The sequence below is a fragment of the Corythoichthys intestinalis genome, chromosome 21, assembly GCF_030265065.1.
Source record: "Corythoichthys intestinalis isolate RoL2023-P3 chromosome 21, ASM3026506v1, whole genome shotgun sequence".
In the NCBI taxonomy this organism is placed as follows: domain Eukaryota; kingdom Metazoa; phylum Chordata; class Actinopteri; order Syngnathiformes; family Syngnathidae; genus Corythoichthys; species Corythoichthys intestinalis.
Genome location: NC_080415.1, coordinates 37446668 through 37472328, shown reverse-complemented (window position 1 = coordinate 37472328; position 25661 = coordinate 37446668). Strand labels below are relative to the sequence as shown.

Below are 25661 nucleotides of genomic sequence, written 5' to 3'. Positions count from 1 at the left end.
ACAATTTAAGTCAGGTGTGTGCCCAATCACGAGTGGTTTAAAGCTGCCCTGCCCACTATAAAACACACACCTGGTAAAAATTGTCTTGACAAGAAACATTGTGTGATGTATGTATGTTCATCACTCAACAGTCAGAGAAGTTGTCTACAAATGGAGAGCGTTTGGCACTGTTGCTTCTCTCCCAAGGAGTGTCCTTCCACCAAAGATGACGCCAAGAGATCAGGGCAGAATACTCAGAGAGGTAAAAACAAACCCTTGAATGTCTGCTAAAGACTTACAGAAATCACTGGCACAGCCCAATATCTCTGTGCACACATCAACTGTATGTAAAACTATGGCCAAGAATGGTGTTCATGGGAGGACCCCACAGAGGAAGCCACTGCTGTCTTAAAAAAAACATTGTTGCTCATTTAATATTCACAAAAAGGCACTTGGACACTCCACAGAAGTTTTGGCCAAACATATAGTGGACTGATGAAACCAAAGTTGAATTGTTTGGGAGTAACACACAACGTCATGTGCGGAGGAAAAATGGAACAGCTCACCAACATCAACAGCTCATCCCCACTGTGAAGCATGGTGGAGGGAGAATCATGTTTTGGGGCTGTTTCGCTACCTCAGGGCCTGGACAACTTACAATCATTAATGGCAGAATGAATTCAAAAGTTCATCAGGATGTTTTGCAGGAAAACCGGAGGCCGTCTGTCAGAGAGTTGAAGCTAAAAATAGGATGGATGCTGCAACAAGACAATAATCGAAAACACAGAAGTAAATCAACTTCAGAACAGTTTCAGAAGAACAAAATACACGTTCTGAAGTGGCCTAGTCAAAGTTCAGACTTGAACCCCAATGAGATGCTGTGGCATGAACTAAAGAGAGTGATTCATGCCAGACATCCCAGGATTCTGACTGGACTATAGCAGTTTTGTAGAGAAGAATGGGCCGAGATTAGTCCTGATCGATGTGCCAGACTGATCTGCAGCTACAGCAAGCACCTGGTTGAAGTTATTGCTGCCAAAGGGGGGGGGGGGGGGGCACAAAATATTAAATGTGATTGTTCACTTACTTATTTTACCCACTCCTGTCATTTTGTTTGCATACTATCCTCATTGAAATATGAAAACCTATAAATGTTTGGGTGGTTTTAGTTAAAGCGGACACTGTCTTTTCATCTGTGTGATTTTGACAAAGATCACATTTGATGGTGATTTTATGCTGAAATGTGAGAAATTCCAAAAGCGTCAGATACTTTTTCATACCACTGTAGATGTCATTACTCTGCTATAGAGTGAGCCGCTTTCGACTGTGATGCAGGGGGAAGTGGCGGAGGACAGCTAGGGGCTTTAACGGACTTTCTTTTCAGACCAAACAGCTGAGCTGGAGATGCCGGTGGTGCAGGACGCACCGCCGGGATCCCGTCAGGCGCCGCTGCACCAGTCTTATTGTAGTGAACTGTCAATGGTTTGTCGGCTTTGTTGCCTTTTCTCACGCTCAGGATTCTCTTTTCTGCAAATGAGAGAAAGTGTACACATTTTAAGGTCGATGGCTTAAAATAGGAGATATGTATTCCGTCTAAACTAAAGCTGCAACTAACGATGATTTTTTTTTTTTTTTTTTAAATCATTTAATCTGACGATTAACCAAACGACTAATCGATTCATCGGATATATGTCACTTTTACCAATTACCTTCACAATTAAACTTGCATGTTGTAAGTAACAATGAAGACAAAATGGATGACTATTACCTTCAAAAATGATATTTTACTACAGCTTCCTGACTTAACTGTAGTCGACAACTGTACTGTTTTAAGTACATAAAACGTGTTCAAATTTTAATCTAGGTTCTGAGTATAAAACATAAAAATGCTTCACAGTGGGTATGGTGTTCTTCAGATGTAATTCAGTATTCTTTCTCCTCCAAACATGAGAACCTGTGTTTCTACCAAAAAGTTCTATTTTGGTTTCATCTGACCATAACACATTCTCCCAGTCCTCTTCTGGATCATCCAAATGCTCTCTAGCGAACCGCAGACGGGCCTGGACGTGTACTTTCTTTAGCAGGGGGACACGTCTGGCAGTGCAGGATTTGAGTCCCTGGCGGCTCATTGTGTTACTGATAGTAGCCTTTGTTACTTTGGTCCCAGCTCTCTGTAGGTCACCCACTAGGTCTCCCCGTGTGGTTCTGGGATTTTTGCTCACCGTTCTTGTTATCATTTTGACGCCACGCGCTGAGATCTTGCACGGAGCCCCAGATCGAGGGAGATCATCAGTGGTCTTGTATGTCTTCCATTTTCTAATAATTGCTCCCACAGTTGATTTCTTTACACCAAGCGTTTTACCTATTGCAGATTCAGTCTTCTCAGCCTAGTGCAGGTCTACAATTTTGTCTCTGGTGTCCTTCGACAGCTCTTTGGTCTTGGCCATAGTGGAGTTTGGAGTGTGACTGACTGATGTTGTGGACAGGTGTCTTTTATACTGATGGGTTAAAACAGGTGCTATTAATACAGGTAACGAGTGGAGCCTCGTTAGAAGAAGTTAGACCTCTTTGACAGCCAGAAATCTTGCTTGTTTGTAGGTGACCAAATACTTATTTTCAACCATGATTTGCAAATAAATATTTTAAAAATCAAACAATGTGATTTTCTACATATTTTTCCCACATTCTGTCTCTCATGGTTGAGGTTTACCCATGTTGACAATTAAAGGCCTTTACTATCTAACAATAACTCAAGTGCCAACATGCTTCTCCAAAGCACAATACAAATGGACACTTAATACACTGATTAGCACTATTGCTAACTAGCTTAGCGCTCCATGCTAAATCGTAACGTTTCATCAACAAAGAATACAACCTATACAATTGGCTTCATTTACTCACCTCTGAAGGAAGCACACAGGATCTAACAACACAAAAGACAATCTAACTCTCGACATTTCGTAATATTTTTGATTCAGCAACCCAACCTGAGTGGAGCAGTGAACTCTCTCTCTCTTGCTTTAATCACTGGCGTGAAGCCTCACATTACACACGAACAAGGAACCAAATGGGACCGCTCATTGCTGACGGCAAAAAATCGATTATCAATTTTGCTGGCAACTAATGTATTAATCGATTTAATCGATTACTAGTTGCAGTCTTACTGTCTTGATTGTGATTTTCTTGATTTGTGTTGGATATGTTTTATTTTTCTGCAAAAAGGTGTAAATATACAGTTGTATATTTTGTTGCCTGTAGCCCTTAACACTTATAGACGTCAAATACATACATAAGAATCAGCTTTAAAAAAAAAAAAAAATGTCCAAAATCAAGTGTGCACGGACTCACGTTTGTTCGGCGTGGCGATGGTCACGACTGCTTTCGGCGAGCTCGGACCGGCCTCCGAAACGGGCTCTACCTGTTCCGAGCGCTGCTCCGCACTCGGTCCCGGGTCAGAACCCGCCGTTGCTGGATGTAGAGTCGAGTTCTGCTCTGGCATCGAGCCGCCGAGCGTTGTTGTTTGAGTAGCTGCCTTTTGAGCAGAAGTGGCCCATGCTCGACGTCTGACGGACTTCCCAGAGGACACACCGACACCGTCCTGAGGGGATATGCTACAAGAAGAAAAAAAATATATTGAAGAATAACTTAATGCGGTTTACGTTACTGAATATATGCTGAAGAGGTTGGTAATGATCATTTCTGGGGTCGTACCTGCTTGCCGTTGAGCAAGTTGAAGAGGTGGAGTCTGTACTGCTAAGTGGCGTCTGTTCTGATATTATAGGATTGTCATCTTGGACTTTAGGAATGCCTGGAATTTCAAAGGACACCTCTGCAGAAACAAAGCACATTACAGTAAATTCATAAATTAATACTAGAGTAGTCCAATATCCAATAATATCAGCCAATAAAAGCATTTTAAAATTATATCGGATAATATTGACATCTATCTTTCATTATTGGTTTTAGGCCGATATGTATGTTGCCTTCAAAGTGAATGTAGAAGCCTTTTGCCTTTGTACAAACACAGGTCACAGATTAGCACAGCAGTTATGTGACCATTAGATGTTTCCAAATTAAGATGCTTGAGATCAGGTATGCGAGCAGACCATTTGCATTCATGGTGCAAAAATTGAATGAACAATATATGATTAGAAAATATGGAATTATAAACTCATTAGATATAACTACTGCGTTACCAGAAAGAAATACTCACTAATAAAAGCATCAAAACACTAACTATTTTGGTGCAATACAAGCACTTTTTCCATACCTTTAGTTAAACATTCTGGAAAAAATGAGAGAACTTTATTTGGATATCCTTGAAATTGTTACATTTATCATTATTAGCATCCAGTGGGGCATCAAACGCATAGACTTCATAATGATATTGACGGGACAAAGGGTGCGGGGCCTATTAATAGGGGGCCTATCTCCGTCAAAGCTGACCGAGTGGAAACACAGACTAAGAGCTTTTCACGTTGAAAATTCCTATGAATAAATGCTTAAATCCCTGAATTCTTTATAGGTGTGGACGTAAAACAGTCTCGATTCTTGGTTAAAAGAAAAAAAAAAGGGCAGTTAGCATTTATTTTACGTAAATATTACGAATTATTACGCCAAAGTCGTAGCGGTTTTTTTCTCCCATTGATTTTTTTCACAACGTTTCAAAATGCATGCATGGTACTAAAAGTATAATAACTACCTTGAGTCCTCGAATAAATCACTCCTGAAACAATCCTTCATGTTTGTATGCAGTGCAGCTTTCGTACTTTTTCAACCTAAATCCGGCGACGGATCGCTGCATGTGTTGAATAACTTCGACCGACTGAAGCGGAGTGTCGGACGACCCCCTGCTTGAAGGCGTGGGCGCAGTGTCTGACGAATGTGACCCGTCAATATCATTATGAAGTCTATGATCACATGATGTGTTAAGTCAACGACCGCATATATCCGTATTGGTGTGATATTTGTATTAGATAGAGATGTCCCGATCGATCGGCATCCAAGTCGATCGGGTCCAATTACGTCATTTTCAAAGTATCGGAATAGGCAAAAAAATATCGGCCATGCCTTTTTTTAATATATATATATATATACAGTGCCTTGCAAAAGTATTCGGCCCCCTTGAATCTTGCAACCTTTCACCACATTTCAGGCTTCAAACATAAAGATATGAAATTTAATTTTTTTGTCAAGAATCAACAACAAGTGGGACACAATCGTGAAGTGGAACAACATTTATTGGATAATTTAAACTTTTTTAACAAATAAAAAACTGAAAAGTGGGGCGTGCAATATTATTCGGCCCCTTTACTTTCAGTGCAGCAAACTCACTCCAGAAGTTCAGTGAGGATCTCTGAATGATCCAATGTTGTCCTAAATGACCGATGATGATAAATAGAATCCACCTGTGTGTAATCAAGTCTCCGTATAAATGCACCTGCTCTGTGATAGTCTCAGGGTTCTGTTTAAAGTGCAGAGAGCATTATGAAAACCAAGGAACACACCAGGCAGGTCCGAGATACTGTTGTGGAGAAGTTTAAAGCCGGATTTGGATACAAAAAGATTTCCCAAGCTTTAAACATCTCAAGGAGCACTGTGCAAGCCATCATATTGAAATGGAAGGAGCATCAGACCACTGCAAATCTACCAAGACCCGGCCGTCCTTCCAAACTTTCTTCTCAAACAAGGAGACAACTGATCAGAGATGCAGCCAAGAGGCCCATGATCACTCTGGATGAACTGCAGAGATCTACAGCTGAGGTGGGAGAGTATGTCCATAGGACAACAATCAGTCGTACACTGCACAAATCTGGCCTTTATGGAAGAGTGGCAAGAAGAAAGCCATTTCTCAAAGATATCCATAAAAAGTCTTGTTTAAAGTTTGCCACAAGCCACCTGGGAGACACACCAAACATGTGGAAGAAGGTGCTCTGGTCAGATGAAACCAAAATTGAACTTTTTGGCCACAATGCAAAACGATATGTTTGGCGTAAAAGCAACACAGCTCATCACCCTGAACACACCATCCCCACTGTCAAACATGGTGGTGGCAGCATCATGGTTTGGGCCTGCTTTTCTTCAGCAGGGACAGGGAAGATGGTTAAAATTGACGGGAAGATGGATGCAGCCATTCTGGAAGAAAACCTGTTGGTATCTGCACAAGACCTGAGACTGGGACGGAGATTTATCTTCCAACAGGACAATGATCCAAAACATAAAGCCAAATCTACAATGGAATGGTTGAAAAATAAACGTATCCAGGTGTTAGAATGGCCAAGTCAAAGTCCAGACCTGAATCCAATCGAGAATCTGTGGAAAGAGCTGAAGACTGCTGTTCACAAACACTCTCCATCCAACCTCACTGAGCTCGAGCTGTTTTGCAAGGAAGAATGGGCAAGAATGTCAGTCTCTCGATGTGCAAAACTCATAGAAACATACCCCAAGCGACTTGCAGCTGTAATTGGAGCAAAAGGTGGCGCTACAAAGTATTAACGCTAGGGGGCCGAATAATATTGCACGCCCCACTTTTCAGTTTTTTATTTGTTAAAAAAGTTTAAATTATCCAATAAATTTTGTTCCACTTCACGATTGTGTCCCACTTGTTGTTGATTCTTGACAAAAAATTAAAATTTTATATCTTTTTGTTTGAAGCCTGAAATGTGGCGAAAAGGTTGCAAGGTTCAAGGGGGCCGAATACTTTTGCAAGGCACTGTATATATTTTAATTAAATCGTTTTCTACTTGTATTTAACGTTACAGACATAATATATTACACTCATCCAGAGTCTTTAGTTTAGGCTTAAGGTAGGGTTATCAAAAATATCCCGATAACGGCGGCAACTAATTAATTAAAAAATGTGTCACGTCAAAACATTTAACGCAATTAATGTATGCGCTGTACGACCCTTTCACTCATTGTCGCACTCAATCTGTAATGACGCCGTTTTATCTATATAGAGAGATAAAAGGCAGCGCAATATGAGTAGAGTGAATTTTGGCAGCCTATAATATATAGAATTAATATATAGCCTATATAATAGAAATATCATGGGAAGCAATGTGGGGAAGCAAGTTGGCAATTGACCTTTGCCTTAACACCCTATGTTATTTCCCAACGCAGAGAAGATATATCAATTGCTAGCACGACGCACAGTATAATTTACTGAAAGCTCAACCAAAACACTAGATGGCAATATTTAGTCACAATATACAAAGTCACAAGTCTTTCTATCCGTGGATCCCTCTCACAGAAAGAATGTTAATAATGTAAATGCGATCTTGAGGATTTATTGTCATAATAAACAAATACAGTACTTATGTACTGTATGTTGAATGTATATATTCGTCCGAGTTTTATTCATTTTTTTCTTAATGCATTGCCAAAATGTATATGATCGGGAAAAATGATCGGGAATGATTGGAATTGAATCGGGAGCTAAAAAAAGCAATCGGATCGGGAAAAATCGGGATCGGCAGATACTCAAACTAAAACGATCGGGAGCAAAAAAACATGATCGGAACAACCCTAGTCTTGGACTTTTGTAGTAGAACAATATCGGGATATCGGTTAAAATTTTATTATCAGACAACTCTAATTAATAACAACTAAATGAATGAAATAAAAATGAATAAAAACAGAAATATTCCACACTGATTACGACCCAAAATCACAATAAAATTAGCTTTTTTGTCCACATCCAATTCATTTAAACCGTAAAGACAGGTTGTGAATGTTCATTTATATATAACTAATTTGTGTTATATATACTTTAATGTTTAGTACCTTCTGGGAAGAGAACTGAGCTGTACTGAATAAGAGGTTCAATAACCGTCACCACCTGCACCGATGAGGCTGACGCCATGTCAACCAGAGAGGTCTCCCTAAAATAGGAAGACTGAATCAGATGAAGATAGACATAAAACATGGCCTGGCTGGCTACATTACGTCGAGTTACCCTTCAGATTGTGGCCAGAGTAGGTTGGGCCCCAGGACAATGGCAATGTTACCGGGCGTCATCTTGTTTGCGGCCTGTTCTTCCGACAGCAAAGACAAGAATTGGATCAGGTACCTGAAATAATACAATACAAAACCCACTGATATCAATTTTGTATTTATTGATACAAGCATTCTTTGGACGCAGGGTCAGCCTTCAGCATAGGCGAGATAGGTGGTTGCCAAGGGAGCCATCTAGTTGTGGGGGTGCCAAATTGTTTTTGGTGGAAAAAAAAAAATACTCATGCTCTGCTTCCAGAACGTTTTCTGGCATATAAAGTACGTTTGGATATGCTACATACAAAAAAGTTATTATTTTCAGAATGACTTCTCGCCTCAATCTGAAGCCGTGAGTCAGATCATCACTTGTCACCCTGAATCTCTTGTTACTTATGTTTGTTCTACTTGCGCTCTTGTCAACAATATTTATGTTATATGTCGATTTTGTGACCGGTCAGATCGGTCACGCGTTGCGCCTCGCATTCAGGTAGGGGGCCGCCCACATTAAGAGGAGCTATTCACAAATACACGCACGCAGCGATTTATCACCGGATTTTTGTTGAAAAGTACGAAAGCTGTACCGGATAAAAACAGGGAGGATTGCCTCAGGAGTGATTTGTTCGAGGATTCTTATTAGATTTTTCGTACCATGCATGCTTTTTCAAACGTGAAAAAAATCAATGGGAGAAATTAGCCGCTACTGCATTGGTATCATAATTCACAATATTTACGTGCAATAAATGCTAATTGCACCGTTTTTTTGCTTGTAACCAAGAATCGAGACTGTTTTCTGTCCATATCTATAAAGAACTCGGGCATTTAAGTATTTATTCACAAAAATTTTCACCGGAAAAGCTGTTTACATAAGGCGGCCGCTAGCTACATTCACTAACAGACTAGCATTGTACTTCGACATATTTACGTAAAATAAATGCTAACTGCACGTTATTTTTGCTTTTAACCAAGAATCGAGAGTTTTACGTCCATATCTATAAAGAATTCAGCGATTTAAGCATTTATTCACATGACTTTTCAACGAAAAAAAGCTCTTTGTCTGTGATTCCATATTTATCGATCCCGCGCCCCGTGTCCCGTCAATACATTATGAAGTCTATGACCAGAGTTAAGTCTAATTCTAGTGAGTGGTTTCCATTGACAGCCATGTACGTCCTAGCCATTGACACTGATGTACGTCCATGGCATTGACAGCCATTTTCGTCCTTGCCATTGAAACCAAAGTACATCCATTCAATCTACAGTAATGTATGTCGATTTTATTGATGCTAATGTACTATGATTCCATTGACGCACATGTATGTCAATGCCATTGACAGCCATGTACGTCAAAATATCAAACAGGGCATCAAAAGGAAGTGAACCACAAATGCCCCAAAATTAACTGGGTGGGTCTTAGGTCTGTATCCCCCACAGCAAAGCTCCCATTACAACTTCTCCAGAAATTGCAGTTTCTAGTTAGTTTTTTTTTTTTTTTTTTATCTTGCATGTACCTTACATAGTTGGGCATATTTACAGTTTGCATAAAAAAATAATCACACTACACTGTAATTTGCATTCTTAGTAATCTATGTACTGTATATACAATATTTCAAAAGTATTTGAAATTTTTGGGGGCGAGGCGGGGGGCTCCTTGTTACACTTTCGCCCAGGGCACTTAGTCACTGTTGGGTCTAAAACACCTTCTTCAATTTAGCTGTTGACCCAGAGCGAGGCGACAAAGGCAGGACACAAGGAGGCAGGAGTCAGAGAGTAGACTTTACCAACTGCAGTTTGGGGAGAGGTCTGAGATCGGGCAACGTGACTAAGAGCATCTCATTGAAGTCTCTCTCAGAGCTCCCCGCGCTGCTGACTTTTATTGAAGGCTTGTTGCTGGGCAGAATACAGTCACAACACTGCTGTCCAACGTGGCAGCCTCGACCGGGCAAGTTCCCCACTCTAGTCACTGATTAAATTAACAGTCACACTCTTGATTAAATTAACAGTCACACTCATTGATCCAGTGACGTGCGGTCAGGGGAGGCAGGTGAGGCAGAGCCTCACCTGTCATCATGACAAAAAAATAATTATAGCATCAAATTTATATTAATATTTGTCCATTGCTCTTTATGTATGACTCATTTCAAACATTTTTTATTGTCAAAATCGCTGAATTTGCCCATTTCCTGTTCAAATAACAAAATGAAACGAGAGGTGCGGCAGCAACGAGTAAAGCCTCACCTCTGATTGCGCAATCCATAACAAACTGGGTTGATACATGGAATTGGAGCGTGCTGGTTGCCGTACATCTGCATGTCGCCATCATAATGTTTCCAGATACGTTTATTTGACCTGATTTTCCACAGTCTGGCTAATGTCTTTAACCCTTAAAGTTTAATGTTTGTTAGCGACATATTTAGCTTTGCTGATGGGAAATAAAACCGCAGTGAAAAGGCACAGGCTGCAGCAGATAGTACTCTGCCGCACTGAAAGGGGGCGTACGTGAAACTGGACTTTCCGTCAAAAGTGGACGCGATTAACAACACCGGAGCTAAAAGGTTTGCTTCAAACTACGGGACAGAAGATAACTCGCGCTTTTCAAACGGACTGGTACACCCGAAAAGACTGGCTATGTGGCTGTCCTTCGAAAAAATCGGCTTTGCTGCTTTCCCTGCCTTTTTTTCTCAACTTGTGCCAATGTCTGGACTAACACGAGATATTGTGACATTAAAAAACTACCACGAAGCCTCAGCAAACACGAGAGCTCGACCACTCACATTCAAAGCCTGATTGCTTTAAAAACATTTGGAAGCTCAAGGATCGATTTGGCTTTGACGAACAGCGGAAGCTCACGGTAGCATCCAGAATGCTAAGGTAAAGAGTTTGAAATACCTCATTAATGCAAACTGCATCCTAGCTTAACAGGAGTTAACATTTCGTGGTAACGATGAGCGTGTAAGCTCTTCTAAACGTGGCATATATGTAGAACGATTACATGGTTTTGCTGAGAAAGGTGAAAGGTTAGCTAGACATTTGGACACATCCACGATGTGTTCTGGCTTGTCAAATAGAACACAGCAATCTAACTGAAGCAAGCCTCTCCATTGAGGCGGAGAGATTTTTTTAAAGTAAAGGAAAATAAGGTGGACTTTTACAAAAAGGGCGTAGGTTTGCATAGGGACGGTAGGGACATAACACTACCAACTTTTCAGGATGCTAAAATTGTCCCCACCAACGTTTAAGCAACCTTACCTTTTTTGCATGATATAATGTTCAGTTATATAGAGAATTTAGATCTTTTAATAGTTCCATATGTTGTAAGGATAGAATTGACGCTACCATCATTAAGTGAATTATTTTCATTATGTTTATGCTAATAAAAACCAGACATTTATTCAGGAAGTTTTCAAAATGTTTCTTTAGTATTTTTTGAAAACAAAGGTTTGAATCGAATAGTGTATCATCTGAACCAATGCACATAAAAGTTATTATCAGTAGATAAGGATTTATTTTGCATTGATCATTTTGCCTATTAATTAACTAGGTTCATATACATGAGAAATGTGGCCCTTTGCCCCCTTCATCCAATCTGTTTGGTCTTATTAATGTCCCGTCCCCAGCAAAAAGTGTACCTACATGCAGGTTATGCTGTTATATCGTCCCTACGAATGTTGAGACCAAACCTATGCTCTTCCAAAGTACGGCGGTTTTTGTGGTGAAGGACAGGCGCAAGACCACAAACAGTTTTCATTTCAATCTTATTAAAAAAAAAAATTTAAAAAAAAGAGTTTAGACTAAGAAAAATACAATAGAATATTTAAAAACTAAATTTTGGCCTTAAATAAAATATTCTTTGTTTTTCTTTTCGCACTTTTTGTCTAGCAATCTGTAATAAATTGATTAAAGTATCAGAATTACAAGTTTTAAAAACTGAATATTTCACTAAAGGTCAGAATTCTGTGGTTTTGTACACCACTCTTTACTCTCATTTATGTTGCATGAATTATCGCAAATGCATGTTATTTTCTTACTTTTACGTATCGATAATATGTACCGTGTGTGCGTGTTTTGTGAAGAATGCTGATGAGATATGAAATAACCAGTAGCCAATTGAATAAGCTACCCTTTTTGGTTTATATATTTGGAAATCTGACACTAAAGGAGTCAGTGCCTCACCAACCATGAACCTCACCGCACGTCACTGCATTGATCAAACCAACAGTCACACTCTTGAGCGAGCAAGATAACTTTGGTTTGAACACACATTTGCACTCGAAGTAGCTTGGTGGAAAAGCACTGAGACGTTGTGTGATGAATCAACATATGTGTGTGTATCTATTTATCAGCAGAATGTGAGCAATTGCCGGCAATAAAAATGTAAGCACATGATTATTGGCTAAAACTGTATTCTTCATAATAGCTATGGGAGAAAACAAACTTGTATAACCCGCAGAGTATAATAGTCATACAATCAAGCATATCTTACAGTCACCCAGGGCCTGCCCTGTTTGGACATCTGCTAGTGATAAACACATTAAAATTCACAGCAATTTTCTAGTTTCTTAGAAACAGCACTCCTCAATACCGATTTTCATGCCATATTGGTACAAAACTACAAAATATTCCCACCTGAGGTTGTTGTAGTTTTCACGAGGCAATTTCGTCAGAAGTGTTCGGAACTGCTCCAACTTCTCTGTATGGTTTTTTTCACTGTTAAAGTAGCATTCGGCAAAGGAGACATAAACCAAGACATTTTTTATGGTACTTTTATGAAACAGTAAATCTGTAAATCAAGAAGTATAATTTGATTGTAAATAGAAGAAATGAATGTGAAAGTTATGTGAGTTTATACACACCTTGCTGCTTTGAACCAGTCTTTGTAGAGTTCAAAGGTCATTAAGGGTTCAGGAAGTTCTCGCAGGTAACACTTCAGAGCTCCTATTGGAGTCATTTGATAAAAATGAAGATGATAAATTATTAAACATAGAAAATGCCATTTCTGGAGAAACTGCATAAGAATGTATTCGTGCTGATTGATAATCTGTTTATTTTGAGGAAGTTTTTTGTCAAAAAGTGTGACCTTATGGGACCATGTGAAAATTTTTGAGTAATATTTTGACATGTGAATAGACCAAGATGTGACCCTTGTATTTAAATGACTCATAAGGATTTATCCTGGTTTAATGTCAGTGGGACCCAGTGATGATCCATCTGTGGGTTGGAATTGAATTAACAGCTGAGTTTTTTGTGGGTCTAATAATATTGTGAAATGACTCCGAAGGTTTCAATGTGAGATTTTTTGTTGTTATTGTTGAAATGTTGCCTCTGAACTGGCAGACCGGGGTGGTCGGACATAAAGACTTGTAGGCTCTAATAATCCACAACTGTTCTTTCTTACTAAAATATGTTATTAAAAACGCATACTGTATATTATTTGCATTGATTTAAAAATATCTATAATATTTCGTACATGTTTTGACCTACGAAGGGCGCCATGTTTTGTGCGTGCATATGCACGCTGCGGGTGATGAAGCGGTTGACCTGGACTGGGAGAAAAGCTGTGCTAGCTAGCAAGCGAAGCTAGTATGACGACCGGCATGATTTTGTCACATTCTGCTGCAGGTCAGATTGTTTTGTTACGGAGATGAGGGATGAGTTTCCGACGTTGTACCTGCATCCAATTCCAGCTCGGTGTCTTTAAAGCGATCATAGGCGGCTTGCCGAGATATTAACTTGCGGCCATTTGACAGTTTGTATATCTCTTCATTGCTAGTTGCATCATTGCCTTGTTTTTTTTCATTTGTCTGCCTCTCATTGTGGTTTTCCCTCAGTTTTGTTTTAAAATTGATCCCGACCTACTGTCACGGACCCTTTTTGTGTCTCCCTTTTCGCGATCACGTGTTGTTTGTCCATCTGCGTTTTCTAGTTCCGTGGCCATTCCAGCCGCACTTTCTTTTCAGTTGTGTTTACCTTTCAGGTTTTACCGCATAGACAGACAACGCATGTGGGTAACGACTGCTTTATATGGAAAATGACTCCGATGTGGTCTAAGCGCTCATCCGTTGCGCGGATTTGAATCCCGCTGGAGACCTTCATTTAACTGCTTTTGCTGCTCGTTTTGTGAATTATAGACAGTGCTGTCCTGCTCATCACTTTTCCGCTCAGGTTCAAATTGGAAGGGTAGAACCGACGACATCTTTATGTAGCTAACGAGTGACACTGTGGAAGTAAGGCAGTGCTACCCAGTGATATCACCGCCCAGAGCGCATTGCATTAATCAACATCAGTGGCGACCAACTTGTTAAACAAATTTTTTTCAAAAACGTAAACACTAAGAGGGGTTTGAATTTCAAATTATTTTAACTCATAATAACATTTATCTTTTAAGAACTACAAGTCTTTCTGTCTGTGGTTCCCTTTAAGAAGGGAGACCGGAGGGTGTGTTCCAACTATAGAGGGATCACACTCCTAAGCCTTCACGGTAAAGTCTATTCAAGGTTGCTGAAGAGGAGGGGCTGTCGGGAAGTCGAATCTCGGATTCAGGAGGAGCGGTGTTGTTTTCACCTCAATCATGGAACAGTGGATTCGCTCTACACCCTCTGCAGGGTCCTCGAAGGTGCATGGGAGTTCCTCCAACCGGTCTACATGTGTTTTGTGGATTTGGAGAAGGCATTTGACAGTGTCCCTAGAGGAGCCCTGTGGACGGTGCACCGGGAGTATGGGGTACCGAGCCCCTCGGTAAGGGCTGTTCGGTCCCTGTACGACTGGTGTCACAGTTTGGTCCGCATTGCCGGCAGTAAGTCGAATTCATTCCCAGTGAGGGTTGGACTCCGCCAAGGATGCCCTTTGTCACCGATTCTGTTCAAAACTTGGACTTATGGACAAAATTTCTAGGCGCAGCTGAAGCGTTGAGGGGGTCCGGTTTGGTAGCCTCAGCATTGCATCTCTGCTTTTAGCAGATGATGTGGTGCTGTTGGCTTCATCAACCCGTGATCTCCAATTCTCACTAAAGAGGTTCACAGCCGGTCAGGATGAAGATCAGCACCTCCAAATCTGAGACAGTAGTCCTCAGTCGGAAAAGGGTGCTGTGCTCTCTCCGGGTCAGGGATGAGATCCTGCCCCAAGTGGAGGAGTTCAAGTATCTTGGGGATTTGTTCACAAGTGATAGCAGGAGGGAGCTGGAGATTGACAGGCGGATCGGTGCAGGGTCTGCAGTGATGCGGACTCTGCACTGGTCCGTTGTGGTAAAGAAAGAGCTGAGTCAAAAGGCGAAGCTCTTGATTTAGCAGTCGATCTACGCTCCTACCTTCAACTTTGGTCACAAGCTGAGGGTCGTGACCGAAAGAACAAGATCCCTGATACAAGCGGCCAAAATGCCTTTCCTCCACAGGGTGTCCAGACTCTCCCTTAGAGATAAGGTGAGAAGCTCGGTCATCCAGGACGGACTCAGGGTGGGGCCACTACTCCTCCACGATGAGAGGAGCCAGCTGAGGTGACTCGGGCTGGTCCGGATGTCTCCTGGACGCCTCCCTGGAGAGGTGTTCTAGGCATGTCCCACAGGCGGGAGGCCTGGGGACGAGGACGACCCAGGACACGCTGGAGTAAGACTATGTATCTTGGCTGGCCTAGGAACGCCGTGGGATCGCCGGAGGTGTTAGTTGAAGAGGCTGGGGAGAGGGAAGTCTGGGCCTCCCTGCTAAAGCTGCTGCTCCCGTGACCCGTGACCACATATTAAGCGGTAGATAATGGATGGATCGTTGGAATTTTTAAGAGGAGCAAGCAAAACAGTTGGAAGCTCTAAGGTTTAAAATCAGATTTACAGTAACTTTCCGTACTTTCACTTCATTCTTCAATAGCTTACCAGCCACAGCGTGAGGGTCCATCTTGAACTCACTGAGATTGGCTGTCCCCTGATCCAAGCAAGTCTTAAGCCTCTTCACCACCGAAGCCGCTGCCGCCAGACGAAACAGACCCTAACAAATATTCCGCTTCAGTACCGTTGATACGATCGGCTAGTTAAATGCTCTCACCTCTTCTTTCATGCCCGTTCTGAGCAGCAGTTGCACACATTCTTGAACGGGCGCTGCAATTTCTCGCTTGCTTTGAAGCAGATGAGAAGCCAGAGGCTCTCCGAAAACCTTTGGTCTGAAGGGATTCGCCGGTGGCCCTGTAGCCACCAGCGAACAAAGTCAACTCCAGGGTAAGCTAGCGCGGCAAATTAATGCATATCTTACCTTTCTGGTTGTGATTCTCCTTGAGTTCACTTATATTTCTATCCAGGAACTCGTGCGACTGTTTGTGGTATTCTGCTTGCAATTCCAAAAGCTTCAGAGAAAAGAACGAGAAGGCATTGGAGCAGTGGTTCTTAACCTTGCTAAAGGTACCGAACCCCACAAGTGTCACATGTGGATTCACCGAACCCTTCGGAATTAGATAATAAAGCAATTTTTTTTCAAATTCAAAACCGATATATCTAAGCTAGCAAGCTAATAAGTAAGCAAATTCCCATCAAAATTCTTCTGATTTTGACAGCATGTTTTGTAAACAGGTCAAAATCTGAGACCACACTGCCTATTGGTCTGTTGTGTTCCCTAATACCAAGTGAGAGTCAACCTTCCACTGAGCAAACCAGTTCCTCCTCTCATCAGATCGCGGACTAGCAGTTAAAAGAAATTGATTAAGCCTGTAAATTGGAAGCAAACCAGTCCAAAACGTAGTCCAAAAAGCCACTTTGCCTGGATCTAATCAGCGTACGAAAATCGGGCTCTACGTTTCTTTACCTTCGCTGAACCCCTAGGGTTCGATCGAACTCAGGTTAAGAACCATTGCTTTAGAGAAAAATGTCGAAATCTGGCCTGCAGTGTGATTCGATTTAGCCCAAGGGGTGGGAACCTCTGGTTAGCTCACGATACGATACGCGACACAAAGTTCACGATGACCTCACGATATGGCGATACAACAATTATCGATACATGTGTCAGGAAATCATTCTAGGATATTCTACAAATCAACTCTTAAACAGAAAAACAAGCCATTTTTATCCTTCTGCTGTGAACTGAAATGAGTTTATCACGAGTAGCTGTCCAATTCATTTGAACTGGGAGGGTGACACTGTATTGAAACAGGCATGGCAGCATTTTAACGAGTTAAAAGTGCAACTTACGCGGATGAAGTAGCTTGCGTAGTCGTCTTCTTTGGTAGCAAAGTGATACAGATCGGCTGAATACTGATTCTGCGGACAGAACAACGAAATGCAGTTGAGACAAAATGCAACATTTGAAGTCGTGGCTGTGACAACATATCGAAAAAGTCATAGATTGCGATACTTTGTAGACCAAAAGGTTATCGATAGGCTACCGCCAAGAATCGATATATCGTTTTAAAATGTTGTCACTGTTTAAAAGGAACCAACAGGTTGCTATCAAAATCTCCCATTAGATAAGTGTGTACGTTAGCTCACTGGCTACCACTGACGCCGCTAGACATCAAATTCATTTTGACTGGATTGGGCGCTCAACGTCACTACAAATGCCTACACTAACTATGAATATGTTGGTGCTATCGTTAGCTAGTTGTATTTCCAGTTGACACCATGTGGGAGGCCTGATGAACAAGGAGAAAGAGGAGGGGTGGCGTCAGAAAGATAAGTGATTGGGAGGGGTGAAGTGTACCCTAATCAGCCACGTGAGGTGTAGAACCCAGTATTTGAGTGAATCCCTCGTGAGTGTGGATATGTTGGCATCCTATTCTATGCTGTCTGATCGCTAATCCTGACACGAATGTTTCTCTATTTGACTGTGTCTAATTGCACCTAGTCATGCGTGAATCCCATCAGCCATGTGATAGTCCTGCAGACAAGTGTAAATAACACGCAGGAAACGCCTCAGGGCCGTGGCCTTCCTCAGCCAATTGGGGGGGTGGGAGGGGCATGGCAGCCAGCACAGCCCATCCCTCCTCCCGCAGCACCTGCAAGGGGGCCACCGTCATCCGTAGTCTGGACCTCCAGACTCACCGCTGTTCCAGCTATAGGGACTTGCGACTGTTCTGCGGATCAAATTCCCAGGGTTGAGCAAGCCACAGCAAACAGACAGCGGAGTGGACCAATCAGTGACGGGCAGACGTTGGTAAAGCGACAAGAAACTCTGGCTCAAGGACGTAAACATACGAGGAGAGCGGAGAACGTTTTTTTTGGTTTAGGAACATATTTTCAGCTCTCCCGTTTGCCATCTGTGTTGTTGTGGAGACGACTTCAAACGCACGAGAGTGACAATGCGCGTGAAGATCACGTCACACAAATAAACAAATCTGAATGCACGGACGATTTCGTTCGGGCTCGAGGGACCAATACAGAGCTGGGTTCCAGACTTTATAGCTGGAACAGCGGTGAGTCTGGATTCCCTGGCTACGTCATCACCTCGGGATCCAGGGTTGTCCCCTGGACCATCCGAGCCCCCATCAACCGGCCTTCAAGGATGGGACGAGGGGATGCGCCACCGGCCCCAACGTCCACCACCGCCCGCCCAGCCGGCCCACGAGCCACCACCACAGTCCCCCAACTGACACAGCACACCGCTGGACCCCCAGGGTCCACTAAGCATAGGGCAGGACAGGGCCCCACCCTGAGCAGGCGATACACGGCTGACCCACTGGCATCCAGCCAGCGATCCACGCCAGGAGCGATACCCATGCACAAAAGAGAGGGGAAGGCAGAGGCAGGAGAGCGCCAAGAAGCCGACGTGGGGTGGCAGGGGATCGGAGACCCAACACCCACGGCCAGCAGCCCTGGCAGAGAGGAGGCCAAGCCCTGGGATCCCTGCCATGGAGAAAAAGTGTGGGACCCACCTACCACCCTATTACTGTGGCTTCCAGGTCCCCAACTGGCAGCCATTACCCAGCACCGTGATTGGATCGTGTGGGGAGGGTAGTGCAGTGTATGCATTAAAATACGAGAGTCCGGCTTGGGGCAGTGGGTCCGCTGAATGGAAGTTCTTCCCAGCCGCACCTCCCACCGCCCTCGCCGTACGGCCCCGTTCCGACTCTCCCCGAATGGGAGGGTGGCCGCCGTTCGCTGCCATCCCTCCCACTTAAAACGGATTGGACATCTACTAGTGATAAACTACTACCCATAGGTCCCCACCCAAGGTACCCTGGTACCTTGATAGCCTCCAACTTCCTCAGAGCTTCTTCTTCTTCCTCCTTGAGACCGTCCTGCTTGGCCTGTGGACCGGTGCTGCTCTGGAACCTGACGTTCAGAGTTCATATCACATGATCCGAGCCGACAAAAGTCGATAGGTTATAAGTCACCTGAGTCGTGCATTATTCCAGTCTGTATTGAGCTTCGCGAAAAGCTTCTTGTTTTTGAGAATCTCTGGTAGTTCATCCTTCACCAAAAGAACAAGACAGAAGGAAGTCATGATGGGGAACCTAAGGTTTAATGCATTGTATGAGAAGATATTCACCTCACTAAGTTTATTCAAAGGCTCCAGAACCTCCTTCTCCACTTTGATTTCAAAGTCTGCTAAGAGGCTAGCCAGCTTCTTCTCCATGAAGCAACACATCTCCAGCACCCTTCTGCCACATACCACGCACACATCAAAACAGCTTTGAGTTTCAAATCAAAAGGTCATGTGGTTTGTCTCTCTTCCTATTTAACACAGAATCGAAAGCATCGGTCACGAGACCTTCAGGTTCACCTGAAAGACGAGTCGGCGTCAAAGTCTTTGAAGCTCTCCGCCATGCTGATTGACAGCAACATGAGTGGGAGCTTCTTCTGTGGAGAAACAGAAGTGCGATGTTGCTTCATTTGTACACAGTCAATGGTACTTTCTGTTCATTTTAAGACACGTACGGGTTACTTTCTATTGATTTTGGGTCACTTCTGGGGCATATCCGGTTGACTTATGGGCATTTGCCGGTCACTTTCTGTTTATTGGTCACTTCCTATTGATTTTAGGACCCTTTTTTTTCTTGTGGCAAAATTGATTTTGTCATGTGTCTTTTTTTGCCGTGTGGCATGTATTTGCTATGTGGCAAAATGGATTTTGCCATGTGGCATTTTGTTTGCCCTGTGGCAAAATGGATTTTGCCATGTGGCTTTTTTTTTTGCCAAGTGGCAAAATGGATTTTGCCATATGGCATTTTTTATGCCAAGTGGCATGCTTTTGCCATGTGGCAAAATTGATTTTGCCATGCGGCATTTTTTTGCCAGGTGGCAAAATGGATTTTGCCATGCAGCATTTTTTTTTGCCAGGTGGCAAAATGGATTTTGCCATGCGGCATTTTTTTTTTGCCAGGTGGCAAAATGGATTTTGCCATGTGCCTTTTCGTTGCCATTTTTCAAAATGATTTTGCCACGTGGCATTTTTTGCCAGGTTAGTTAACTAGGAAGTGACCCGAAAATGCTTCAACATGAATTGGAATAGACCGAACGAAAATCTACAGACAATTTCTCCAGTAACGGCATTTTCTAGTTACTTCTTGAAATTGTGATTTCATTTCTATCCATTTTACCATCCGTTTTTCAGTATCGGGTCCTGTCTGACTCTGCATGCAGAATTGAAGCTTTTTGTTGAGTATCTGTGCTGCTCTCTTGGCTGGCTCCACCCGCTGCTCCACCTTTATGTCCCACAAAAAATATATATATTGTACACTACTTTGGAAAGACAAAATGTGTTCGTTTTTCTCACCACAACCAGGTCTGCATGTAAAAGCTCACTGGCATCTTGTGATCTGCAAATATTCATAAATAATGAAGACGTTCCATGTTAAATTGCATCCCAATGATAGCACACTTGCAGTATTTCTTTGTAATGTACTGTACATAACATCAATACCATTTCTTTGATGACAGTTTGACGCTATCGGCAGTTCCCTTTTTTTAAACTTCACTTTTAATAATGATCAACTCTCAAAAAGCAACGCTATATATACATATAGCGTCCTGATAGCATGCTACTGTTTTATTTTTTAGCTATGGCAGCTAATGTTTGTGTCCAAAGCGAGACGTTGTCTTCGCGTGATATTGTGGTTTCTCTTTTGCAGATGCACAAATGCTCAACGCTGTGTTTTCACTCAGGATGTGTCACAGTCAGAAACAGTCACATCAAACACAAGCTGCATTTATATAGTAGTAGGCCAATAAGGGAACTAAATATTTTGGTTCACACTTGCAGTACAGTAAGGATTACGACGCAGTTTTGAGATTCAGTATTAATTATATGAGTTTTAAAAGTAGCCGGTTGCATGACAGAACAATGTTTATCACATTATTTACAATTGTAAAAGGTTCATTCATGTTCACGAGTTAACAACCTTGTTCCATGACAATAGCTGTAACACAGTGGTCTTAACCTGGGTTCGGTGAACGTTAAGACACGCAGGGCCCTATTTTTGAAAGCTGACTAAATCTAGGCAAAGTGGCGTTTTAGACTAGTTTTTGGACTGGTTAGTGCCAATGTCGTCGGATTCCATTGCATATGTAAGTCGATGTCATTGACAGCCATGTATGTCCAAATTTCCCATTCATTTCCAATGGCATTTACATTGCATTAACGCCCATGTACACAGTTGCCATTGTCGGCCATGTATGTAAATTTTATTGATGCCAATGTCCTTGGATTCCATTGACGCATATGTAAGTCGATGCCATTGACGGCCACATACGTCCTAATTTCCCATTCATTCCCAATGGCATTTACATTTTCTTGACACCCATGTACACAAAATTCATTGACGGCCATGTATTTCGATTCGATTGATGCCAATGTACTTGGATTCCATTGACGGCCATGTACGTCCAAATTTCCCATTCATTTCCAATGGCATTTACATTGCATTTACGCCCATGTACCCCATTTATGTTGATTCTATTTTTGCCAATGTACTTGAATTCCATTGACACATATGTAAGTCAATACCATTGACGGCCATGTACGTCCAAATTTCCCATCAATTTCCAATGGCATTTACATTGCATTGATGCCCGTGTTCCCCATTTATGTCGATTCTATTGATGCCAATGTACATGGATTCCATTGATGCATATGCAAGTCAATGCCATTGACGGCCATGTACGTTCAAATTTCCCATTCATTTCCAATGGCATTTTCATTGCATTGACACCCATGAACATAAATGCCATGTATGTCGATTCTATTGTTGCCAATGTACTTGGAGTCCATTGACGTCCATGTACTTCCAAATTTCCCATTCATTTCCAAAGGCATTTACCTTGCATTGACAACGCCCATGTACCCCATGTTTGTCGATTCTATTGACGTCAGTGTACTTGGATTCCATTGACGCATATAGTCCATGCCATTGACGGCCATCTAGGTCCAAATTTCCCATTCATTTCCAAAGGCATTTACATTGCATTGACGACGCCCATGTACCCCATGTTTGTCGATTCTATTGACATCAATGTACTTGGATTCCATTGACGCATATAGTCCATGCCATTGACGGCCATCTAGGTCCAAATTTCCCATTCATTTTCAAGGCCATTTAAATTGCATTGACCTGATATCAATAGGACATGTCCCCAAATCAACAGGAAGTGACCTGATATCAATAGGACATGTCCCCGAATCAACAGGAATTGACCTGATATCGTCTCAAATCAACCTGGGTGGGTCTTAGATCTGTATCGCCACATGGTAAAGCCCCATAGGTTGTTTTTTTTTTAAATCATAACTTTGTAAGCTCCTCTATGTGTGATTTCTCTGATAGCTTTTACGATGGTACAGCATTCAGCAGGAAATATAATCCAACAGTGTAGCCTATAATATGACTGTTTAATGGCCACAGCTATTCTGTGTATTTACTGTCGTCATAAAAATCTTAAAAACCTGATCCTTTTCACCCGATTCTGATCCTCTGAAAAATGGCGTGATCGGCCTGATTTCTGATCACGTGATCGGACCGGGAAATCCCTAGTTAAAATATCTCTGCCAGCTAATTGACCAGTTGTCCGGAGGGGCCTGCAAAAAAATTCCATTTGCATCCCCCACACACACACACCGGACGAGTCTTGAGGGGCCCACAAATAATTCTCCACTGTGTCCCCTGTTTGTGGTAGAGTCCAGTACATGACTAAATTGCTGCAAATTACATTATTTCATGACCATTTCTGACATATTCTTAAGTTGGATAAAGGATGATCAAAACGGCTTTATGACACTTGATTTTGCAGGTGTACCTAATGTGAACATTTCAATCATCTACACTGAGTCATGACATTAGATCTCATCTGGAAATTGCGAAATGCGAATAAAAGGAACTTACCTAGCAGACGATCCTAGCTGCTTGAGAATGCTGAGAGACTGTCGCAGCATTGTGGCCGTCAATGCCTGACCTCCTCTAGATACTTGAGCGGCTTCTACTATGTACTTTCTGCTGCGTGTTGGCGTGCCTCGTAGTTCTTGTTTTAGATGTGTTCTCTCAAGCTCTAAAGCGGTTAATGAGGAAGTTGCGACGATGCAATGTGAGCGGGAAGAGCTCGTTTTTCTCCCTCACGCTCTCATTTGACGAGTAAACAGTTACACTTGCCAATTTGCAACTGTACTGTACAACTGTTGATTATGCGTGTATAGTAGCAATGAATAACTTTTTACTGGTCTTAAGTCATGTTTTCTGTACGCAGTATTTTGACTTACTTCCTGCTTTTGAAAACAGATTTTTCATTTATTTGTACAGTGGTACCTCTACTTACGAAATTAAACTTGAATATAAAAATCAGGGAATAGTACCTTTTCTCGTATTTACGGTTTGACTTTTTGTATTACTCTAACAAACCCAAAATAAAATAAATAGCACTTATACCATAGTTTAAGGAAAACAAGCCGAATATAGGGCATAAGAAATACATGACGCCCTCTTATCACGGAAGCCCAATGTGCGCGTCATGCAACTGACTGAGCAAGATTGACACTGACGAGCCCACGTCTGTACCACCAACTCTCACAATCAGTTCTCCCGGACAGTCCAGAACAAATGGGGGGACGTCCTGTCCCAACACAAGGAACACCGGAGAACGCCCGATATACAACTGATAACACGACTGATGACTCCAAGAGCCCCTTTGACGCTGAGGTGGTAAAATCCACAACCCCCATTGCCCTGACAACAGAAACTTCTGAATCCTCCTGTCCAATCCACAAACAGGCAATAATCCTAAACAACGCCCAAACATTGTTATCACGGAAGCGCAATGTATGCGTCATGCAACTGACTGAGCAAGACTGACACTGACAAGCCCACGTCTGTACCACCAACTCTTGCAATCAGTTCTCCCGGACAGTCCAGAACAAATGGGGGGGACGCCCTGTCCCAACAAAAGGAACACCGGAGAACGCCCGACATACAACTGATAACACGACTGATAAGACTCCAAGAGCCCCTTTGACGCTGAGGTGGCAAAATCCATAACCCCCGTTGCCCTGACAACAGAAAATTCGGAATCCTCCTGTCCAATCCCAAACACACACTTTTTCTGCCCAAAGCCCGCCCCGCGAAAGCCTTAAAAAAGACAATGTTTAACTAATCGTTGTCATTTTTTCTCGGGAACCTTTTGTTGACTTGTGATATGGTGACCCTGAATCCTCGCCTGGGTCCCTCTGTGCTGTATGATTGCTGTCGACTCAAAACGAATTGTCAACTTGTCTTTCGAAGCCTTTTTCCAGCTTTCAAAATGGAGTCAGTACAAAGGGTTAAGACTAAGGTGAACGCGCGGAGTTTGGCCTTTTGGGCAGATTGCCAGATGTCGCTGGCCCGGGTCGCTGGAGCTGCACCAGCACGGGTCCGGCTGTTCGGCTGGCGTGATTCCGGCAATTTGGCTAAAAGGTCAGATTCCTTCAATCCATATATAAACGGAGTGGTATCGGAATGGTATTGGCCGATACTGCACAGCCCGGTATCGGGGCCAAAAAATAGTATCAGTGCAACACTAATCTAAACATGTCACAAACACATTCCACACATTAAAGCGGTCTGATGAGGGGCGAATTAAGAGGACACTGGGATACACACATACACACACAGTAGATGTCCCTCTTAGCCAATTAGCCAATGGCAAAGCAGCTAGAAATATGCTAAGTAAACTCCTCTGGGAGCTGCGAGTACCACTCATGCTGTATTTTTGCCTTTTGTATCCTGAAATTTCTTACCAAACGACAGGCAACATTTTCCCATTGAGACGTGTCTTGACCTGAAAATTCTGTCATGTAGAGACGTTCTTAAGTAGAGGTACCACCGTATTTGCTTGACCAAAAGTCACCAGAAATTTGATTTTGCACTACTTTTGATAGTAATGTAGTATAAGTTTGCATTTAAGTTAACACATTGGCTGCCATTGACAACACTTGACGTCCAATCCAATTGAATTTGGATGGCAGAATGTTCATTTGTTGGTACCCTCCAGCTTTAAATGGATTTGAGCGTCTATTAGTGATAAACGTAGAGTTTCAATTAATTTTTTTAAGAGTCTGTCAATGTCAATGGCATTGAAAGACGAAACTTTTACTGAGTATCAATATCGAAAAAGTGAAAATTTTAGTATCGTGACAAGTCATGTGGATTATTTCAAATTTAAAGGTAGACAAAATGTCCACAGATTCTGGAATTGCAATAGAGGCCACACCAAAAAATGGCACTTTCGCAATGACAGATTAATTTTTAATAACGAATGGCTCATG

General features: G+C 42.3%; 1 protein-coding gene across 1 annotated transcript; it reads right to left on the bottom strand.

Moving 5' to 3' along the window:
• Positions 1–1206: 1206 nt before the first annotated feature.
• Positions 1207–25549, bottom strand: sh3bp1 (SH3-domain binding protein 1). The gene is made up of 18 exons (XM_057826554.1): positions 23254–25549; positions 20655–20697; positions 20479–20583; positions 19662–19738; positions 19428–19539; positions 19273–19349; positions 19123–19210; positions 17132–17200; positions 16203–16293; positions 15999–16135; positions 15830–15941; positions 12825–12906; positions 12598–12678; positions 7937–8050; positions 7765–7862; positions 3691–3808; positions 3328–3590; positions 1207–1506 (listed from the first exon to the last, which is right to left on the bottom strand). The coding sequence occupies exons 1-18, from the start codon at positions 23301–23303 to the stop codon at positions 1274–1276; spliced, it is 1950 nt and encodes a 649-aa protein (XP_057682537.1). The 5' UTR covers positions 23304–25549; the 3' UTR covers positions 1207–1273.
• Between the last annotated feature and the right edge of the window lie 112 nt (positions 25550–25661).